The sequence below is a fragment of the Pan paniscus genome, chromosome 3, assembly GCF_029289425.2.
Source record: "Pan paniscus chromosome 3, NHGRI_mPanPan1-v2.0_pri, whole genome shotgun sequence".
Classification (NCBI taxonomy): Eukaryota; Metazoa; Chordata; class Mammalia; order Primates; family Hominidae; genus Pan; species Pan paniscus.
Window position 1 is genome coordinate 44,816,843 of NC_073252.2, and position 20,455 is coordinate 44,837,297.

The 20,455-nt window shown below is 35.6% G+C and overlaps 1 protein-coding gene across 2 annotated transcripts in view; it reads right to left on the reverse strand.

Annotated features, from left to right (window-relative positions):
• Window positions 1-2,010: 2,010 nt before the first annotated feature.
• YIPF7 (Yip1 domain family member 7) overlaps window positions 2,011-20,455 on the reverse strand; it is a 56,132-nt gene continuing 37,687 nt past the window's right edge. Inside the window, exons 3-6 of one of the 2 annotated variants that reach the window (XM_055111311.2) lie at window positions 15,710-15,774; window positions 9,097-9,242; window positions 4,285-4,466; window positions 2,011-2,253 (exon numbers count right to left, since the gene is read on the reverse strand). In XM_055111311.2, coding sequence (XP_054967286.1) covers window positions 2,091-2,253; window positions 4,285-4,466; window positions 9,097-9,242; window positions 15,710-15,774 — 556 coding nt within the window. In that variant the 3' untranslated portion in view covers window positions 2,011-2,090. Of the gene's footprint in view, window positions 2,254-4,284; window positions 4,467-9,096; window positions 9,243-9,267; window positions 15,775-20,455 lie in introns of those variants that run through there. The other variant, XM_057302051.2, reaches the window with a different exon arrangement.

A 20,455-nucleotide genomic window follows, 5' to 3' on the forward strand; every position in this document is an offset into this window, starting at 1 on the left:
AAAGGAAGCTTCTGAGTTATAAAAAGGAGGTTTAGTTTTATTGTAAATATGAATAAAAGCCATGAAAGGGCCTTGGGATGACATAATTGCTTTTCATTTTCAAAGGATCACACCGGTGTGAGGAAAAGCTTGTGGGGGAGAAAGTGTGGAAGCAGGAAGCCGTTAGGAAATTGCTTCCGTGAGGCAACAGAAGAGGGTGGTTCAGAGTAGCCCGGGCAACGAAGGAGCCCAGGACACACGGTCACGTTTGGGACATGTTTTGATTACATAGTCAAAATAATTGATGGACTAGATATCGGATATGAAAGTCAAAGTAATCAAGACTGACTACTCTGTAAATGAACCAGTGAGTGATTTGTGCTTCTTGTTATAAAGATGAGAAAATATGGAAGAGGGACAGCTAGGACAGGATAGAAGTCAAGGGTTTGGTTTCAGATATGCTATTATTGAGAATATCATATTAATGATCAAATAGAAATATTAAGTATAAGTTGTGTATATATGTTAAGAGCTTAGGGAAGAGCATTGAATGTAGATGGAAATTTGGGGGTCATTAGATTTTAAAGTTGTTCAATTAAATGAGCTCATCTAGCAGGGGAGAATTAGAGAAGAGATTTAAGTCTGAGAAGAAGAAGAAAGGTCAGCCAAGGAGACTGAAAAGAAGCTACTTGTGAGGCAGGAAAATAATTCAAGAACATGTGACACTCTAGAATTTAAGTGAAGAAATGCTTCAGCATAGTGGCTAATGGAGATTGGGTAATCAAATAAATACCTGTCAGGGTTCAAATAAAATGAAACTGAGAATTGACCATTGAATGTTGCAAGATGTGGGCATTGTTGCTAACTTGACAAAGGTGGTCTTGGTGAATAGGATGATAAATTATTGCCTGGAATGTAGGAAAGCAAGAATGGGAGATGATAAAGTAGAAGCAGAGACAATAGAAAATTCTTTCAAGAATTTTTGCAATAAAAAGGAGCAGAGAATGAGCCATAATTGGAGAAAGATGTTAAATCAAAGGAGTTTTATTTTAAGGTAAGAGATATTGAAACATGTTCACGTGCTGACATAAATGATAGGTGATGAGAAAATATGGGTTATGCAGGTGGAGGGGCTGGCTGTGGAGAGAAGAGAGAGATGAGAGGAAAAGAAGAGTATATATGGGTCAAGATGCATGTATGTTGAGAGAGAAGAAAGTGAGAAGACAAGCACTTTTCTTCCAGATGTTTCTGTTTTGCAATAAAATAAGAATCAACAAACAGTAGAAAATGAGGAAGGAGTATTGGGGATTTGAGCAGTGAAGAATTGGTGGGATATATTCATCTCAGATAGCACGGAGGCAAATTTAAGAGAATGTAGTGGGATTCAAGGGTAGTACTGAGGAGCCATTTAAGACATGGTAATACAATAAACATGAAGTAAGTGGGATTTCTTCTATTAACATTCACCTACTTAGGGAGAAAATGGCAAGGTTGCTGAGGATACATGCAAGAAAGAAATTATAGTAATGAACCATGGCATCTAAACCAAGTAAGAAGGAAGTGAGGGCTTAAAAAAGTGGTGAGTCAATGCATTATATAAATGAGACTGAAGAATAGTTATTAAAGTAAGTGAATTGAAAGGCAAGAGTTTCTTTGATTCTTTAGGTAAGTAAAACCCTATATAACATACCCCTGAACTCTCCAAAGGTGCAGAACAGTGCAGTTTTTAGCCACAAGCACACAGCTTGAGCTGTCATGAAAGTTTCTCAAAAGGTTTACTAGAGATTTCCTTTTAGTAAACATATGAGTTTATTTACTTACTTTTCTCAGAAATACATCTATTGAGAAAGGCAGGGTCGATCAGTACAGCAACTGTATCCCTTTTGATTTTAAGTATTTTGAAATGTTTTAATGCACCAAACTCAAAAGCAAAACATCATTCAAACCAACAGGCTATTAGAGCACCACCCTTAAGTGCTGCTTTGTCTCTCTGCTTATTACTCTCTCAAAAGCAATAAAACAGAAATCATATCACCAAATTTGAATGTTAATATATTTCCAAAATAATCTGGACAGCAAACAGAGTCTTGAAATGCCATCTCAAACATTCTTTAGAAAATTGTTAGGAGGGCAAAAAGTCCATAAAGTAAGGCACAAGGGTAGGCAACAAGAAGCTGCTGTCCTTCCATGTGCAAGGCTGCAATGAAGATCTTGGAAGCTGAGAGACTACACCAGCCAATGATGACCAGGGATGACATGGTTCCAAAGATGCCCCTGCAGCAAAGACAAAGAAATGATTGCCTGTGCCAGTAGAAAAGAGATCATTGAGTTAAAGTTGCCTCTGAAATATCCTTGGCACAATATTTATAACTACTTTCCCGAGTAGTAAAATGAAAATGATAAAATATATGAACAAAAGCCCTTGGCCAGTTAGGCATTTTTTAGTCAAATTCATTACAGAGGCTAAATATTTTATATTTCTGTTAAACCTGAATTAGAAAAAAACAGTAGAAGTCACCTGCAGTCACTCTGTTCTCATCTGTCAATATTCAAATCTTAACTCTTAAAATTCCCTTAAATACAGCATTGAGAGCCTTCACTTCCTTATAGCTACAGATTTCCTTTTCCCTACTTTCCTCAAAAATTGGCCAACAGCATAGGAGAAAGATAGACAGAGTTACATTCCAGTGGGGTGCCTAGTTCCCACTACTTCCAGATCTACTTCTCAGGTTTTTGTCGGACATCACAAAAAGCCTGACACAGCTCAAGTAAGGAACACATGGGACAGGAAAGCACATATGTGTGTGGCTTCCCACCTCATCCTTGCAGTTCCATTTTGTATATTTTTAGAATGCTGAAATAGATTTGTTCAACTGGTGTCTTCAAAAAGTAACTGCGGAGGCAAGTGAGCAAATAAGATAGTTAAGTCTAGTCACTTGGAGAGTAATAAGGCAGGAAGGGTGGTCGAGAGTGAATTTCCTTTCTTATGTGCTAAATAGAATGCATTATTTAGAAAAATAAGACATAAGAGCTGGGAGAAATCTCAGGAGCTGTCTACTGCCCAGTTTTAAAGCATAAAGTGATGATAAAAATTGCATGGTAAAGTGGACGATAGGTCAAGATCTCTCCTAGCATAGTACTCTTTTCACCACCAAACTAAACTGCCTTACTTGATCTTGGTTTGACACTGAAGTTGGGAATTATGTTTATTATTTGTGAAAATGACAGAAATATCTACTTCTAATAATTGAACCAAAGCAAAACAAGTGAAAAGCTCTACAGTATAGCTTCTAATGCCTCAGACCATTAATAAAACAAACATATTTTTAAAACACCAAATAAGTACTACATTTATTGATTTAAGTAAAACCTATTAGGGATAATTTCTAGAGTTGTTTAATGTACTGTATGCTTAGTAATGGTCTTGAGTTGCACATACTAATTGCCTAAATTAAGGAAGAAAAAAGAAAAAAAACATATTGACTGAGCATGTATGTTATAAAGTTCTCCAACATTAATATCCTCGTCAGGGTTCCTGGGAATTCTACGTGGCAAAGAGCCCAGCTGAGAAAGAATAGTTGTTTTCAGCCCAGAAGGCAGAGTGCCTGAAAGCTGAAGCAATTTATCAGTGTTCACCAGGCACTTACTCTTCCAAAATCAAACAAGTGAAGTTCCTGTAGTTCTTATTTTACACATGACGATAGTTCACATTGAAAAATCTGACAACTTAAAAAGTGCCAGTTTTTCTCTCTCTCACTCTTTTTTTTTTTTTTTTTTTTTTTTTTTTGAGATGGAGTTTCACTCTTGTTGCCCAGGCTGGAGTGCAGTGGTGCGATCTCGGCTCACTGCAACCTCCGCCTCTGGGTTCAAGTGATTCTCCTGCCTCAGCCTCCTGAGTAGATGGGATTACAGGCCTGCGCCACCATGCCTGGCTAATTTTGTATTTTTAGTAGAGATGGGGTTTCTCCATGCTGGTTAGGCTGGTCTCGAACTCCCAACCTCAGGTGATTCGCCCACCTCGGCCTCCCAAAGAGCTGGGATTACAAGCATGAGCCACTGCGCCCAGCCAAAAAGTGCCAGTTTTAAAGATAACTTGGATTAATTTATTTTTTAAGTAATTGAAGTAAGAACAGCACCTGGGCCAAAACTAACCTACTTTTCTGAATCTATGAGTAGCTTTTAATAGCCATGGTTTTCCCAGTTCCACTACCAAAACAATCAGGAAGGGCTCAACTTTTTCATGGCTGTGGCAAACCTTGGCTATGATTGTGCATGTGGGGTCATTGAGAGCACACAGACACTTACTGCAGTGAAAAGAACATGGCGCACCCAGACAGGATGACCATGGGGAGCAGGCAGTAACCCAGCACGCTGGCCACACAGCCATACGACACCCCTGAAGAGCTCATCAGGTTCAGCAAGGCATGAATCACAAGGCAGCCAATGGCACTCATGCCATACACATAACCAAACTGAACTTTTCCTGCCTGAAACGACGTGAAGAAAAAACAGTTTGAACACACAATGGACACCAAGAGGAAATCTGAATATCATGAAGCAGAGAGCATCTTAGAGTCAGTTCAGTGCTGTTCCATGTCTTTGTAGGACTGTCATCAGGAGACTGGAAGTTCTGGGAAAAACATGGCCAATGGTTTGAATTCAGATTCTGAAAACAAACACTTCTGACTAGAGTTAGGATGGGATAAGCGTGCTACAAAAAAGATTGAATATTTCTAGACTTATATTTTTTACTATAAGTTGTCCATTACGAGTACAAGGCATAAGTAAGACTATATTTTGTTCCCATATTTATTAAATAAATAAGTGATTGAACAGAGGAATAAAAAATCCAATTTTAGTCTTGGAGATTTACAAGGCATATTAGTAAAATTAGCAAACACCTACAGGGTTTACCATGTCAGATCCCATTCTAAGTGTGCTACATATATTTATCTAATCCACATAACAACCTTATGAAATCAGTATCATTATTACACCAACTTTACACATGAGGACACTGAGGTGCAGAGAGGATAAGTAACTTGCCCAAGGTAATATAACGCTAAGCAATGGAGGTTGGCTTTTAACCTAGGTATTTCAGCTCTAAAATTTAGGTCCTGAACATCAATGGGAACTCTTACAAGTCCTAAATAAGTCCCAAAATAATGGCACATATTTAACCCTATTTAATTCAGCATTTAGTTGACCACAGAATCCTTTTATGTTTCATGATACCTATTGCCAGGTTGATTAACCACACCTTATGAAAAGGTGATTTATATAAACTAACTGGTAATGAATTATAAAAGGTGTACTGTCAAAGGAGGTTAGTAGTGTTCGGAGTACACCACCAATCTTCTGAGGAAAACTCATAAAAACAGCCATTGCTCATAAAGCTAGTGTTTTGTGAATACAAGCCCCAATAAATTCATTCAGAGAACTATTACTTCAGAAGTAAGTACTATTACTTACAGCTTACTATTACTTCAGAAGAGGATATTTTAATGTTTGCTATCTGAGAATACCAAAGCTACAGTTTAAAAAATTCATTAATTTTTTATGTTTACATTATGCTCATCATAACTTCTAGATAAAAGTTGAATAGGCTGTCTCTGGTTTTCATGGGAATTAGACAAAAACAATGAAGGATCTGATAAATTGATTCAGGAGAGAGGGAGCTTTTTAGCTGCCACTTTTCCTTCTCCATGCTATTATCTATGAAGTATTTTAGAGATATTTATTTTACAATTAATCAGGATAATGGAGAATGTCATAGCTATTTTAATGTTCAAAATTGTTTACCTATTCTGAATTCTTCTTCCTCTGCAATTGGAGAGTTGATCACTACGAAGTCCTTTCATAAATATTCCTGACTTTTGCTGGCAGAATTGTCTCCAGCATTAGCCACTGATAAATTCTTATGATACCTTCTGTATGCTTGTGACTATTTAATGAAATAATGCTAACAGAATGATGGACATGCTAACAGAAACACATCAGCTATCCACTGCTTTATTGGGTGAGTTTGCTCCACTTGCAAAATAGTGACAATTTCACATCATTGTCATGCATTAGAGAAACCATCTACTTAATATTTTACTTGGATGGGATAAATCTGAGGTAGGGCTAGTCCTAATGGTATAGGACAACTCTCTTATGCCCAAAGGACATCTAACTGGACCTTCCTGTCCTGAAAAGGCAGTTCTACAAATGGAGTGGGGCAAATAGGGAGTAGATGAAGCTAATTTGGTAGTAAAGTTGTGTCTTTTCATGGCAGTTATGTGCTTCTCTCATCATGTCTTTCTCTTGTTAGTTTGTCCTGTTTAAGTTGTAATTCCATTTAGCCGAAATCATGGCCATTTTAAAAAAGTGTTTCAAATTCTAACAAGGGCTTATAATTGAAATAGAAAATAAATGTTCTATTTTTTTAACCTCAAAATTTTTAAGGATCCTCCCTATTCCATCCTCATTAGCACATCTTTTTTTTTTTTTTTTTTTTTTTTTTTTTTGTGATGGAGTCTCGCTCTTTCGCCCAGGCCGGAGGGCAGTGGTGCTATCTCGGCTCACTGCAAGCTCCGCCTCCTGGGTTCATTCCATTCTCCTGCTTCAGCCTCCTGAGTAGCTGGGACTACAGGTGCCCCCCACCACACCTGGCTAATTTTCTGTATTTTTTTTTTTTAGTACAGACGGGGTTTCACTGTATTAGCCAGGATGGTCTTGATCTCCTGACCTCGTGATCTGCCCGCCTCGGCCTCCCAAAGTGCTGGGATTACAGGCATGAGCCACCGCACCCAGCCCCACATCTTGATTTAAAATACTTAGTGTTCTTCTGATTGCACTTTTATATTGGCCATGCATATTGCTTTTTCAGACCACACTCTTGGCCCTACCAGAAAAGTTATACGGAGCAAAAGTTTTAAACCATTTGTCTTCTTGGTGTTGGAAATGAAAATAATTTTGGGGAAAAGAATAAGTAAAACTAAATTTGTGCTAAGTGCTTGAAGCTGTTTTCTTTGGTTTGTCTCCTTTCGCCTGAAGAAAGCCTACTGAAAGAATTGTGTCTTATGTCAACATAAATCTTAAAGAAGGAAGAGTATGTGACTATGACTCTTATGCCTCCAGAGATAATAAGCAGATTTGGATATTGATTCTGGATTTAGTTTTGCTTTCTCTAGTAAAATTCCTGTGTCAGCCAGTAAAATCACTCTTACATTTTAATTCTACATATCCAGGAAAGAATTAACCTATAATCAAATGAATTCTGAGTTAAATCATACTTCAAGTAATATTCAATTGGAGTTTTTGGGGAGTCCTTTTTGCTTTATATCAGAATCAATTTGGAAGTTATCACATCTAATGGTAAACTTTCAAGTGATAATGTTTGCATAAAGACATTCAGAAAATACGTATTTTCACATATTCTCCACAATTTTAGAATTAAATAGAACCTGAAGAGCCACTCAAATAAACTTTTGCCTTGAAGAAAATGAAATGAAAGCCTAGAAATATGAAGCCAAGGGTTAAAGATTACAGCAAGTGGCAAAGCTAGGGTAGATCCAATTTTCTCGCTTCCAGTTAAGAATTTTTTTGCCTCTATTGCTTTGTATTTAAAATATAAGAAGGGTTATGTAAATAACTCCAACTAACATTATGCATCCAAGAGAGATCATAATGGAATTGACGCTGTTCTTTAAGGGATGGTAGCAGTAATATTCTGCTACAGAACCAACAGCTGCTTTATTACAAATGACTTGTAAAGAAAGATGAGTTAATATATTAAATTGATTGTTTCTGACTATTTGATTAATTGACATGGCCTTACTTAGCAGTTAATCTAAGATTATCAAATTACTGTGACAAAGACAGAAGAAGGGAGGTTAGAGACTAAATTAAAACTCTAGTTGATATAGTGTTTGATTTACAGAGTATTTGCATTTGCTGTAGTACCAAGAAATAAGATGTTATCGCTAAATACTATTGTATTGGATGAATATGACATTATTGGCCATATTGCCTACAGAAACTAGATTGCTATCAGTATTTTGATTGATTATATACAATAATTGAAAAGCAGAATTTTATTTAGTTGCAAATGCATTTTACAACTACTTTTGAAAACTGTATATCCATTGGAAGAAATTATTATTATGGAACATGAAGAGCAGGAAAATGGGGAAGAGGGCTAAATAGTTATTGTAAGAGCTTTTCCTATAATGTTTAATTTCTCATATTATTTCCTCTGCCTGGTTTATCTCTTTGTGTCTTAATGAAACTATACTTTTCAGACTGGCTTAACCATCTTTATCATTTTCTGTTTTTAATATATTGCCACCTCCTCCTTGGTATAAAGTCAGAGACATTTTCTCATTTTTTTCTTCTGCCTTTTTTTCTTAATGAAACATTTTCCTAAACTATGAGCTAGAATGTCTTTTAAACTTTACTTAGGTGGAAGTACATTTTTCTTTATTTTCGAGTGACCCTTAATATCATTACTTCCAGATATAAAGAATGAAAGCATACATAAGACATATAGTGAAGTCAGGGAACAAATGTCTTCATAAAAGGTGGAAAACTAACATTTTAGAGGAAATATGTAGGTTGAGTAAACAAAACATAGGTTGTCATTGCAAATTAATTTTTATAGTAGCCTAACCCAAAACAAGGAGATCTGTCTCGTACCTCATAAGATGTTAGAAATAGTCTGGAGATATATCACAGCAAAGAAAATGGTAACCAAAGAGAAGTGACTTCTTCAGTGTCACAATAGAACTCTCACAAAATAACAAAAAATAAAATGTAGGCCTTATATCTCCCAAATCTATGTTTTCCTTCCATTATTCCAGATTTACAGGCTTTTCTTAATAACAAAAAAGACATAAGTGATCTCCTGCTTTGATCTGCTTCTTGATTTTTGAAATTCTATTTAAATTTATACTTTTTAGCTGTTGCAATGCATAATGGTAGCATATTTTTGTCACTATGGTTAAATTATTCTCTCTCACTTAAAAAATTCACTATGTAAGGTGACACAGTTTCTCTTATATTTATACAGATTGCTTCAAAGCCAGTACTGGAAAGGACAAGCATTAAAATCTGGTGCTTCCTGTGACACATTACCAGAAGCAAGGTGGCTCCCAGGGCTACGCAAAAAAGAATGGGTCCAGTGAGGTCCGTTTCATTCATAATGCTGCCATCTGCTGGCTTCATTGGGTTTAACACTGTTAAAGTTTTTTGCCATATGTAATCAAAATGGATTCCAAGTTCTGTAAAAAGGAAAAAAGATAGATAATATGATAACATAAATATAGAAAAATAAAAATAAGTTACACTCTTTAAAGGTTAACATATCTGATTAATTTACTTAGCATTTTAATCTGATTGTTCTATCATACCTTCTAAAGTTCTATGTTCTGTATTACACAGAAACTCAAGTTCTATGTAACATATAATAATCTTAAAAAACAAACTAAAAAATAATTTGGTTTCCAAAGAATGACTTAAAATAAATATATTAGAGAAATATTTCCATCAAGGAAAACATTCCCTGATTTATGCAGCAAATACAAACTTTAAATCTAATTGAAAATTGGGAAGTTGGCAATATACAGTAAAAAATAAAATTGTAGCTAACAGATCAAAACTTTCATCCTATTGTCCATCTAGATATTTCCTTTTCCTGCATTTTCTGTTTCTTTTTTATTTCTTTTTCGAGGCAGGGTTTCCCTCTGTCACCCAGGCTGGAGTGCAGTGGCACGATCTCAGCTCCTCCGCCTCCTGGGTTCAAGCAATCCTCCTGGCTCAGCCTCTTGAGTAGCTGAGACTATAGGCATGCACCACCACACCTGGTTAATCTTTTTTCTTCCATAGTGGCGAGGTCTCACTATGTTGCCCAGGCTGGTCTAGAGCTCCTGGGCTCCAGGGACCCTCCTGCCTCAGCCTCCCAAAGTGCTGGGATTACAGACCTTAGCCACCACACCTGGCCCTTTTCCTGTATTTTCAATTGCTGACACTTCTGAAATCCTGTCATATTGGCCATGGCATAATTTTTCAATTAGCAGTGCTATAATGAACTAATGAGACTTAGTCCAAGTCTGGGGTTTTACTTCCACTATGCCTAATGAGAAGAGCAATTTTATGCTAAATGCTTGAAACTACACAGAGGGGAAAAGGGCTCTTTCTGTAAGTAAAAGTGATCATGATGTGCATGCATATTTTTGTAAGGTCAGTGTACTGTGAAGTTGAGTCTATGCATTCAAAGATTAAATTCTTGAGACGAGTTAACCTTTCTCTTTTATACATGGTAGTATTCAAATAAAATATCCAAAATCAATGAGGTTCAGTGTTCATGAGTCCAAATCCATTTAGAAACTTCTGATTTTTTTTCTCCAATTCCCATTTTTAAAATACTTCTGACTGCTGCCTCATAGGTCCTTCTGCTAGAATCTGCTTCTCTTATTACTATAAAGCAAATACTTAGCCATTTGACATCCCCTGAACATAGAAATAAATATCGATACCAGATCAGTTTCTTTTCTCACCGCTTCTGTAGAGATGAACTAAGATGTATCTAGGGTAGAGAAAGCGAATATTCAAAGAGAAGAGTATGACTTGACTATTTAGGGACCAGCAATCAAATTGGTTATCCTCCTTCTATAATTTCAGAATATGAGTAAGGGTGAGGTGGAGGCTAGGAAGAATGAAAGCTAAAATTTACAGGGTGTTTGCTATGGACTCCACAAGATTTACATACATTGGTCTTATAAATACACAATCAATCAGTTACTATTATTTTATCCCTACTTTATGCATCAGATATATAAGGCTTTGACAGATTAATTTGTCTGAAGACACAAAGCAGTAATAGAAAACTTGGGTTTCAATGCTGCACAATCTGACTCAAGAAAGCACATGTTTAACCATAGATTTGTGGTCAGGTCAATGTTCATCTACTCTCATAATGGTTGTATTTTTTTTTTAAATGAGCCCAATTCCTCCATGTGAAGGACTGTCTTCCTAAATGTATTTATATGTGGCACTCAACCACCCTTCCAAGCTTTAGTAACCCTGTTTGGTCAGATACAGGGGTATAGCTCAACTTATTTTACAGAGGCACATATCATCTAAATACCTTGAAAAGTTAACTTTTCTGTACACAGACTACAACATGGACTTCTAATAATCCCTATGACACAGAGGACCCTTATTCTAACAACTCAGAAACTTTCAGAGGGTCAGCTAGACACTGGTCTAAACCAAAAAATAAAGTTTTACTCATTTCATGCCCAGAATGACATCTGTTATTTTAAGCTTGAAAAAAATTGAATGTAAATTAATAGCAAATAATTTACATTTCTGCTTCCTTGTTTCATCCTTTGTTTGCACAGTGCAATTATATATTTATTAATGAACATATGCTTTGAAGAATATGAGCAGTTCACCAAGCTTAAAAGGTTAGAATGTCTAACGTAATTTTTAAAAGAGAAGAAGACTTTAAAAATTGAGACATACTACATATTTTAAATTAATTAATTTTAAATTAATTTCACCAGAAATTTATGTGCTCAAACTTTATTTTTTAATTTTGGCATGTATGCTAAAAATACATTTTCAGTATTTACCACAATAAAGTGGTATTTAATTCCAAATACCTTTTCCTCAGAAAATATAATTATTTTGGAAGAAATTCAGATGAAAATGCTTTACACAACATCATACTGATGTCAACCATTTATTTAATGGCATAACTAACTCCTGCACATATTTTAACATCAAGCCATGAGACAGTAAATGAACATAAGCCCATACAAATATTTTCGTAATAATAAAGATTTTATGTGCTTTCTACTGAAATATATCTCTATAATATTGTGGTTTTTATTTATTATAAGGTATGTGAGTGATTATAACTATTTATTAATTGTAGATACTCTAATATAACATCTTATTGTACAAAATAAAAGAAGATAAAACTGCTGTGAAATTTTAATGCAAAATTTGTTTTGCTGTCATCTAGTGGTAGTAAAGTATATGATACATATGCTATAAAAGTATTAAGATCTCTATTTTCTACGCAAATTGTGGCATTGGCCTTTCATATAGAAGTGTCAAGCTACGCTATAAATACAAAATGCCAAATATCAGTAATTTTTCGTATCTGACAGACTTGAATTTATTATTATTCTTGAAAATGCATTTGTTAACATATTGATTTTACGTTAACAAAGAGCAAAATTTATCATTCTTACATAAAACCAAACAAATATTTTAGACAACAAAATATTTAAGAAATAAAGTAGGACACTTTTGAAACAACATATTTTTGTGCATAGTATTATAGCTTCATAATTTTATAGGCCATTCTGTTGGATTGTCAATAAAAACTAGTAAATGTTATTTAATGCGTTATCCTAGAAATTGTATTTTTTTTATATCTGAAAAAGACATACCCTGGCCTTTTTCATATCTTTAGACAAAAGAGGCTTGAGGCTTTCACAAGTCACTCAGCTTAAAGAACACATTGGATCCAAAATCCAGATATTTCATAGATTCAAAACACAAAATTATATTAGGTACTCTATCTTCTAATACAGGTGTCCCCAATCCCCGGGCCGTGGACCCATATCTACCTGCCTATGGCCTGTTAGGAACCGGGCCGCACAGCAGGAGGTGGAGGTGAGCAGTGGGCAGTGGGCGAACAAGTATTATCACCTTAGCTCCGCCTCCTGCCAGATGAGCTGCATTAGTTTCTCATAGGAGCGTGAACCCTATTATGAACTGTGCATGCAAAGGATCTAGGCTGCACGTTTGTTATGAGAATCTAACTAATGCCTGATGATCTGAAGTGGAAGAGTTTCGTCTCAAAATCATCTCTCCAACCTGGCTGTGGAAAAATTGTCTTCCACAAAACTGTTCCCTGGTGCCAAAAAAGTTGGGGACTGCTGTTCTAATACACTATGTATTTTGAGGAAATTAACTCTGAGCTGTATAAAATGGAAATAAAAATCTATTACATATTTTCTATTCAAATTGGAAGACATGTTAGAGGAGGATGCATAGAAAGTGGTAAATTAATGCAACAATAGAGACATTTCAGATAGTAGAGAAGATTACTTTCAACAAATGCTGCAGGAAAAAAATTAGTTAAGCAGCACAGAAAAAAAAAATAAATCCTTACTTCACATATTAAGCTTAAACAACTATTGAATAAAAAATTTCAATATAAAACAAAAAACATAAAAGGATAATTTTAAAATGTGAGCATCTATAAGGTGATAGAGGCAGTACCTAGAGCTGGAGAAATAGACTCTAAACAAAGAACAATTGGAAAGAAATGTTACTAGGAAAGATATGCTGGGTTTAAAAAATTAATATCACATTTTTAGTATGTCCCAAGACCCATAAACAAATTAGGTGGCAAACACAAGCTAGGAAAAAAAAAGTTTAAAATGCACATTCTAGACAATAATTAATATGGTTACTATATAAAATCCCTAAAAAATAAACGAGGAAAGAAAACTCTTTAGATTCTATAGAAATCTGAACAAAAAAACCCATGAAAAATAAAAAGTCAATACACATATGAGAAATGTCAAAATTTTTTTAGTAACCCAGAGGTACAAAGTATTCCTTTTTCCTTTTTTCCTACAAAATTGACAAAGGCATGTCATATTCTACTCTGGAAGTGGAGTAGAACACCATTTTTGAGATCAGTTGACAGTGTCAGTACCTTTAACCCAGCAATCCCACTGTTATGGGTACATCCTAAGGACAGACTCTATAAAGGTCAAAGATGGTTTCCTATGATGGTCAACAAAGCATTACTTGCTATAAGGAATAACCTTTAAGGTGTGTTTAAATTACGGTTATGTTATGTGATAGAACTCTATGAAACCATTATAAATTGTTTTCAAATAATATTTAATGACTTTAAAGAATGCTTGCATAGAAGTGCTCGTGACAGGCTGGGCACAGTGGCTCATGCCCGTAATCCCAGCATTTTGGGAGACCAAAGCGGGTGGATCACCCAAAGTCAGGAGTTCGAGACTAGCCTTGACAACATGGCAAAGCCCTGTCTCTACTAAAAACACAAAAATTAGCCATGCACGGTGGTGTGCACCTGTAGTCTCAACTACTCAGGAGGCTGAGGGAGGAGGGTCACTTGAACCTGGGAGGCAGAGGTTGCAGAGAGCTGAGATTGGGCCACTGCACTCCAGCCTCAGCAACAGAGTAAGACTCCATCTCAAAAAGAAAAAAAATACTCGTGACATAAAGTAAATAAAAAGAATATAATACTTAAGTACTCAGATGCATATATATTCATTGAAAAAATAGTATTTTACTTTAAAGTATGCATGTATATTCATACATAATACATATACACAGGCATTTATAGGAAAATAGAATAAACGCTAGAAGAAAATACATCAAATTGTTAATGATAGTCATGTCTTTGAGACAAGAATTGAAGTAATTTTTATATTTTTATTCTTATGTTTCTATGTTTTCCAAATTCTGAAGACAATTAGGCAGAGATATTGGCAAAGTCAAGGAAAATGTTTAACAAGAATAACTTGTAACTTCTAGGTGTTTATTACTTGTAGAGGCAAAAATGAATGAACTGGTTAAAGATAACTGATCCAGAAACTTGACTGGCTTCTAAAGAGCCAAAAGATCGATTATATAAATCTCTGTTCTGTTCTGAACAGTTTAAATCTTTCACGTTTTTATATTTTTAAGGAAAAGAAAGAAGAATGTGGCTGGTTGTGTTCATGTGAGGCAAACACCTTTACATCTTGTGATGTAAAATACTAGAAATTTTAATCTATTCCTTTTCACTTGACTACATGCAAAGGACGTGGAGTAGTTAACCAGTGACTGTTTCTGCTTGGTTCTCCAATTTAAATCCACTTGGGTTTTAGCGTCTTAACACCTATGTTTCCAGCATTGTATTAACATTGTTTAAGAGCAAAAACAGCACATACAGACTGGCTACATATGGAAAAAAAAAATCAATGGATGGAACAACTCCAAAATCCCCTAAGTACCTTCAGTTCCAAGAATCTCTGGATTTCCTTCCCACCAGCAGCGTTATTTACTGGATTTATGTTCTTCCTCACCTACCCATGCCAAGCTGATATGAAAGGGCTTGTATGAGTCAGGAAAGAAAAAAAAACTGGCTTGTCTCCATGTCAACAATGACAACAAAAATATTAATTTGAGAAAATATCCACTTTGCTCCCAGGAAAACATAGCAGAAAATAAAATACGCTGTTATGAAGTGCTTCATTAACAGGGTGGGAAGGGTGGTCACTTTGATGTAACTACTCTGCCAAAAGATGTCTTCATTTTTTTCTATTCTTGGCCAAGGAGTTTGAATTTAAGAAACAGTGAAGGAGCATTTAATAAGTGCAGCAATATCACAGAATATCCCATATCTGCACCCAATTTCCCCTATGCAAACATGCGACAAACTTCCAATGGTTTAAGGGTTTTGGTTCAGCAAACTCTTGTTATATGTGAAACAATCAAACATAAGACACTGTACACTGCAGGCTGACAGCACACATTAAGTGCTAATTATTGCTATTATTCTTCTAGCTGTACACACATTAATAACACTTCCTTAACTTATCTTCTAGCAAAGGAGGCTCTTCATCAAAACTGTCAATGTAAGGAGATTGTGAATAGTAATCTGAGTTGGATGCTGGCTGAAAAAATTGTCCTGCGTAACCTGATGACATGAGCATCTCTGATGGAACAAAGGAGGCAGGCTGAGGCTCCTCACCAGCTTGTTGTCTAGAAAAAGAAAAATACAAACATTTATATGTCTAAGAAAAAGGTATCATGACAAAGGAGGAAAATTACAATTTTACTTACATGAATTCATGTAGTTTTTATGAGTATTTACTCATGAAAGAAACAACTTACTTAAAATTTAACTTTAGTCCAAAAATGTAAAATAACTGGTCATCTAAAGCCTTCTAGAAAAATAATCCACACCAATAAACATTCATTGAGCATGGACAACATGCTGAATGCTTCCCCTAATCTTTTCTCAATTAAAACTCTATAAGGTAAAAGCTGTATTTCTAATCCCATTTTACAGAAAAAGACATAGAATTTCACAGAGACTAAACGACTTGTCCAGTAACACAAAATAACATTGCAGGTGCTGGACTCTGGTGTGAAGCTTTCTGAGCAGTGATCTGCTCGCCACACGCTGATGCTTTTTAACTTATCTTCAGGGACAGTCTCCAGCCATGAAGCCCCTCCAAATATGTGGAAGCAGCCAGGAAAAAATATAATTTTAATAGTATAGTCAACTGATAGGAAAAATAAATACATACACTAATTGCTGTGCATAAGGAAATACACTTCAGTTCTAGCCATTCCAAGACAGCCATTGCCAATAGAATTGTCTCTGAGTTCCTAGCTGAATGTATTATCTAGTTGGCTTTAGTGTCTCTTTATTTTATTTGTACAAATTTATGGGGTACATATAAAATTTTGTTACATGCATAGATTGTGTAGTGGTCAAATTAGAGCTTTTAGGGTATCCAAAACCCAAATAACATTCATTATATGCATTAACTAATTTATCATCACTCCTCTCCTACCCCCTCACCCTTCCAAGTATCAATTGCCAATGATTCTACTCTCTACTTCCATGTGTACATATTTTTAGCACGTTTATGAGTAAAAACGTGATATTTGATTTTCTGTGCCTGGTTTGTTTCACTTAAGATAGTGATTTCCATTTCCATCTATATTGTTGTAAATGACATGATTTTATTCTTTTCATGGCTGAATGGTATTTCATTGTATATATACCACATTTTCTTTATTCATTCATCCATTGGTGGATACTAGGTTAATTTCATATCTTTGCTATTGTGAGTAGTGCTTCAGTAAACATATGAGTGCAGGTATCTTTTTGATATATTGACTTCTTTTCCTTTGGATATATACCCAGTAGTGGGATTGCTTGATAAAATAGTCATTCTATTTTTAGTTCTTTGAGAAATCTTCATACTGTTTTCCATAGAGGCTAATAATTTACATTCCCACCAACAGTGTGTAAGAGTTCCCTTTTCTCTACATCCTCATCAACATCTGTTACTTTTTGTCATTTTAATAAGAGCCATTCTGACTGGGGGAAGATGATATCTCACTGTTGTTTTAATTTTCATTTCTCTGATGATTAGTGATTTTGAGCATTGTTTCATATACTTGTTGGCCATTCAAATGTCTTCTTTTGAAAAATGTCTATTCATATTCTTGCCCACTTTTTTCTTTTTAAAAAAATTTTTGTATTTCCATAGGTTTTGGGGGAACAGGTGGTATTTGGTTACATGAGTAAGTTCTTTACTGGTGATTTATGAGATTTTGGTGTACCCATCACCTGAGCAGTATACACTGAACGCAATTTGTAGTCTTCTATTCCTCACGCCCCTCCCACCCTTTCCCTCGAGTCCCCAAAGCCCATTGTATTATTCTTATGCCCTTGCATTCTCATAGCTTAGCTCCTACTTATAAGAGAGAACATACAATGTTTGGTTTTCCATTCTTGAGTTACTTCACTTAGAATAATAGTCTCCAGTTCCATCTAGGTTGCTGCAAATGCCATTATTTCATTCCTTTTTATGGCTGAATAGTATTCTAAAGTGACTAATATCCAGAATCCACAAGGAACTCAAACAAATTATCAAGAAAAAAATTCCCATCAAAAAGTGGGGTAAGGACATAAACAGACAATTCTCAAAAGAAGATATATAAATGGCCAACAAACGTGAAAAAATGCTCAACGTCACCAATAATCAGGGAAATGCAAATCAAAACCATGATGCGATACCACCTTACTCTTTGCCCACTTTTCAATGGGATTGTTTCAGGGTTTTTTGGCTGTTGAGTTTCAGGGTTTTTTTTGTTTTTTTTTTTTTGGCTGTTTGTTGGCTGTTTTCATTGCCGATTCAATCTTGAATCATTATTGGCTGGGGGCCAAAGCCAGATGGAGCTGGACTAGGCAAGCTTGCACTCAGGCCCGCCAGTCATGAGTGCATGTACCAGCCATGACAGGTGAGGGCAAAACAGTCCATCAAAAAGTAGGCTAAGGACATAAACACAATTCTCAAAAGAAGATATACAAATGACCAACAAACATATGAAAAAATGCTCAGCATCACTAATGATCAGGGAAATGCAAATCAAAACCATGATGCAATACCACCTTACTCCTTGTCCACTTTTTAATGGGATTGTTTCAGGGTTTTTGGCTGTTGAATTCAGTTCCTTGTATATCTGGTTTTTAGTCCCCTGTCAAATGAATATTCTCCAAATATTTTCTTCCATTCTACTGGCTGTCTCTTCACTCTGTTGATTATTTCTTTTGCTGTGCAGAAGTTTTTAATTAAATCCCATTTGTCTATTTTTGTTTTTGTTTCCTATGCTTTTGAGGTCTTAGTCATAAATCCTTTGCCTAGATCAGTGTCCAAAAGTTTTCCCTATGTTTTATTCAAGCATTTTTATAGTTTAAGGTTTTATGTTTAAGTCTTTAATCCATCATCTTGAGTTTATTTTTGTATATGGTGGGAGATAGAGGTCCAGTTTAATTCTTCTGCAAATGGCAATCCAATTGTCCCAGCACCATTTATTGAAAAGGGTGTCCTTTTTCCAACTTATGTTGTTGTCAGCTTTGTCAACGACTAGTTAGCTATAAATATGTGACCTTATTTACGTGTTTTCTATTATGTTCCATTGATCTATATGTCTATTTTTATAGCAGTACCATGCTGTTCTGGTTACTATAGCCTTGTAATATAATTTCAGCTCAGGTAATGAGATGCCTCCAGGTTTGTTCATTTTTCTCAGAATTGCTTTGGCTATTCAGGCTTTTTTTCTCCTTCTGTATGAATTTTAGGATAGTTTTTTTCTGATTCTGTTAAAATATGCTGCTGGTATTTTGATAGTGATTGCATTGAATCTATAGATTGCTTTGGGCATTATGGTCATTTAAACAATATTAATTCTTTCAATCCATGAGCATGAGATGTTCTTCCATTTGTTTGTGTCATGCACAATATTTTTTCATCAGTGTTTGTCATTTTCCTTGTAGATATCTTTCACCTCCTTGGCTAATAAATGTATTCCTAAATTTTGCTTGTAATTATTGTAAATGAGATTGCCCTCTTGATTTCTTTCTCAGCTAGACAGTTATTGCTGTATAGAAATGCTACTGATTTTGTATGTTGATTTTATATCCTACAGCTTTACTGAATTCATTTATTAACTCTAAGAGGTTTTGGTGAATTCTTTAGGTGTTTCTAGAAATAAGATCATATCATCCAATTACCAATTTGGATGGCTTTTATTTTTCTCTCTTGCCTGATTTCTCTAGATAGGATTTCCACTACTATGTTGAACAGGAATGGTGAGAGTGAGCATTCTTGTCTTGTTTCATTTTTGCTTAGAAAAAATGCTTTCAACTTTTCACATTCAGCTTGATGTTATCTGTGGATTTGTCCTAAATAGACTTTATTATTTTGAGGTACATTTCTTATATTCCTAGTTTGTTGAGGGTTTTTATTATGAAAGGATGTTGAATTTTATCAAATGCTTTTCTGCATCCATTGAGATAATCATATGTTTTTTGTCCTTGGCTCTGTTTATGTGATTTATCACATTTATTGCTTTACATGTATTAAATCATCCTTTCATCCCTTGTATAAAACCTACTAAATCATGGCATATTATTTTTTGATGTGCTGTTGCATTTGGTTTGCTAGTATTTTGTTGAGGATATTTGCATCTATGTTCATCAGAACTATTGGTCTAGTTTTTGTTGTTGTTGTTGTGTCCTTGTCTGGTTTTGGTATCGGGTGTTACTGGCCTTGTAGAATGACTTAGAGAAAATTCCCTCCATCTGAATTTTTGGGAACAGTTTCAAGAGGATTAGTATTATTTCTTTTTTGTACATTTGGTAGAATTCGACTGTGAATTCATGTGGTCCAGGCCTTTTCTTTGTTGAGAGACTCTTTATTGCTGATTCAATTTTGTCACTTATCATTGGTTGAGGGCCAAAGCCAGATGGAGCTGGACTGGGCAAGCTTACACTCAGGACCCCCAGTCATGAGTGCCTGCACCGGCCATGACAGGTTGGGGAGAAACAGTCCTCAGGCCTCTGGTGGAATTCTTGGGTAAAGTGTAGTCACCACTGCACTGAGGTCCTTCCCCGGGAAGGGTGGGACCAGTCCCAGTGGCCTTAGCCTTGGCCAGTGAGTAAGAGACTTGCTTCCTTCTTACAGCCCCCAGTCCAGACAGGGTTCACTCCCCTGTCTCAGGTGTCATAGCCAACCCAACTGTTGCCCCTCAGTTCATGCTCATGGCCCATAGGAGTCTCTACTTAGCTCAACACTAAGCCTTCATGGCAACTCTCATCCTGCTCAAGTAGGAGGAGCAGTACCTGCTTCCTGCACTGGTG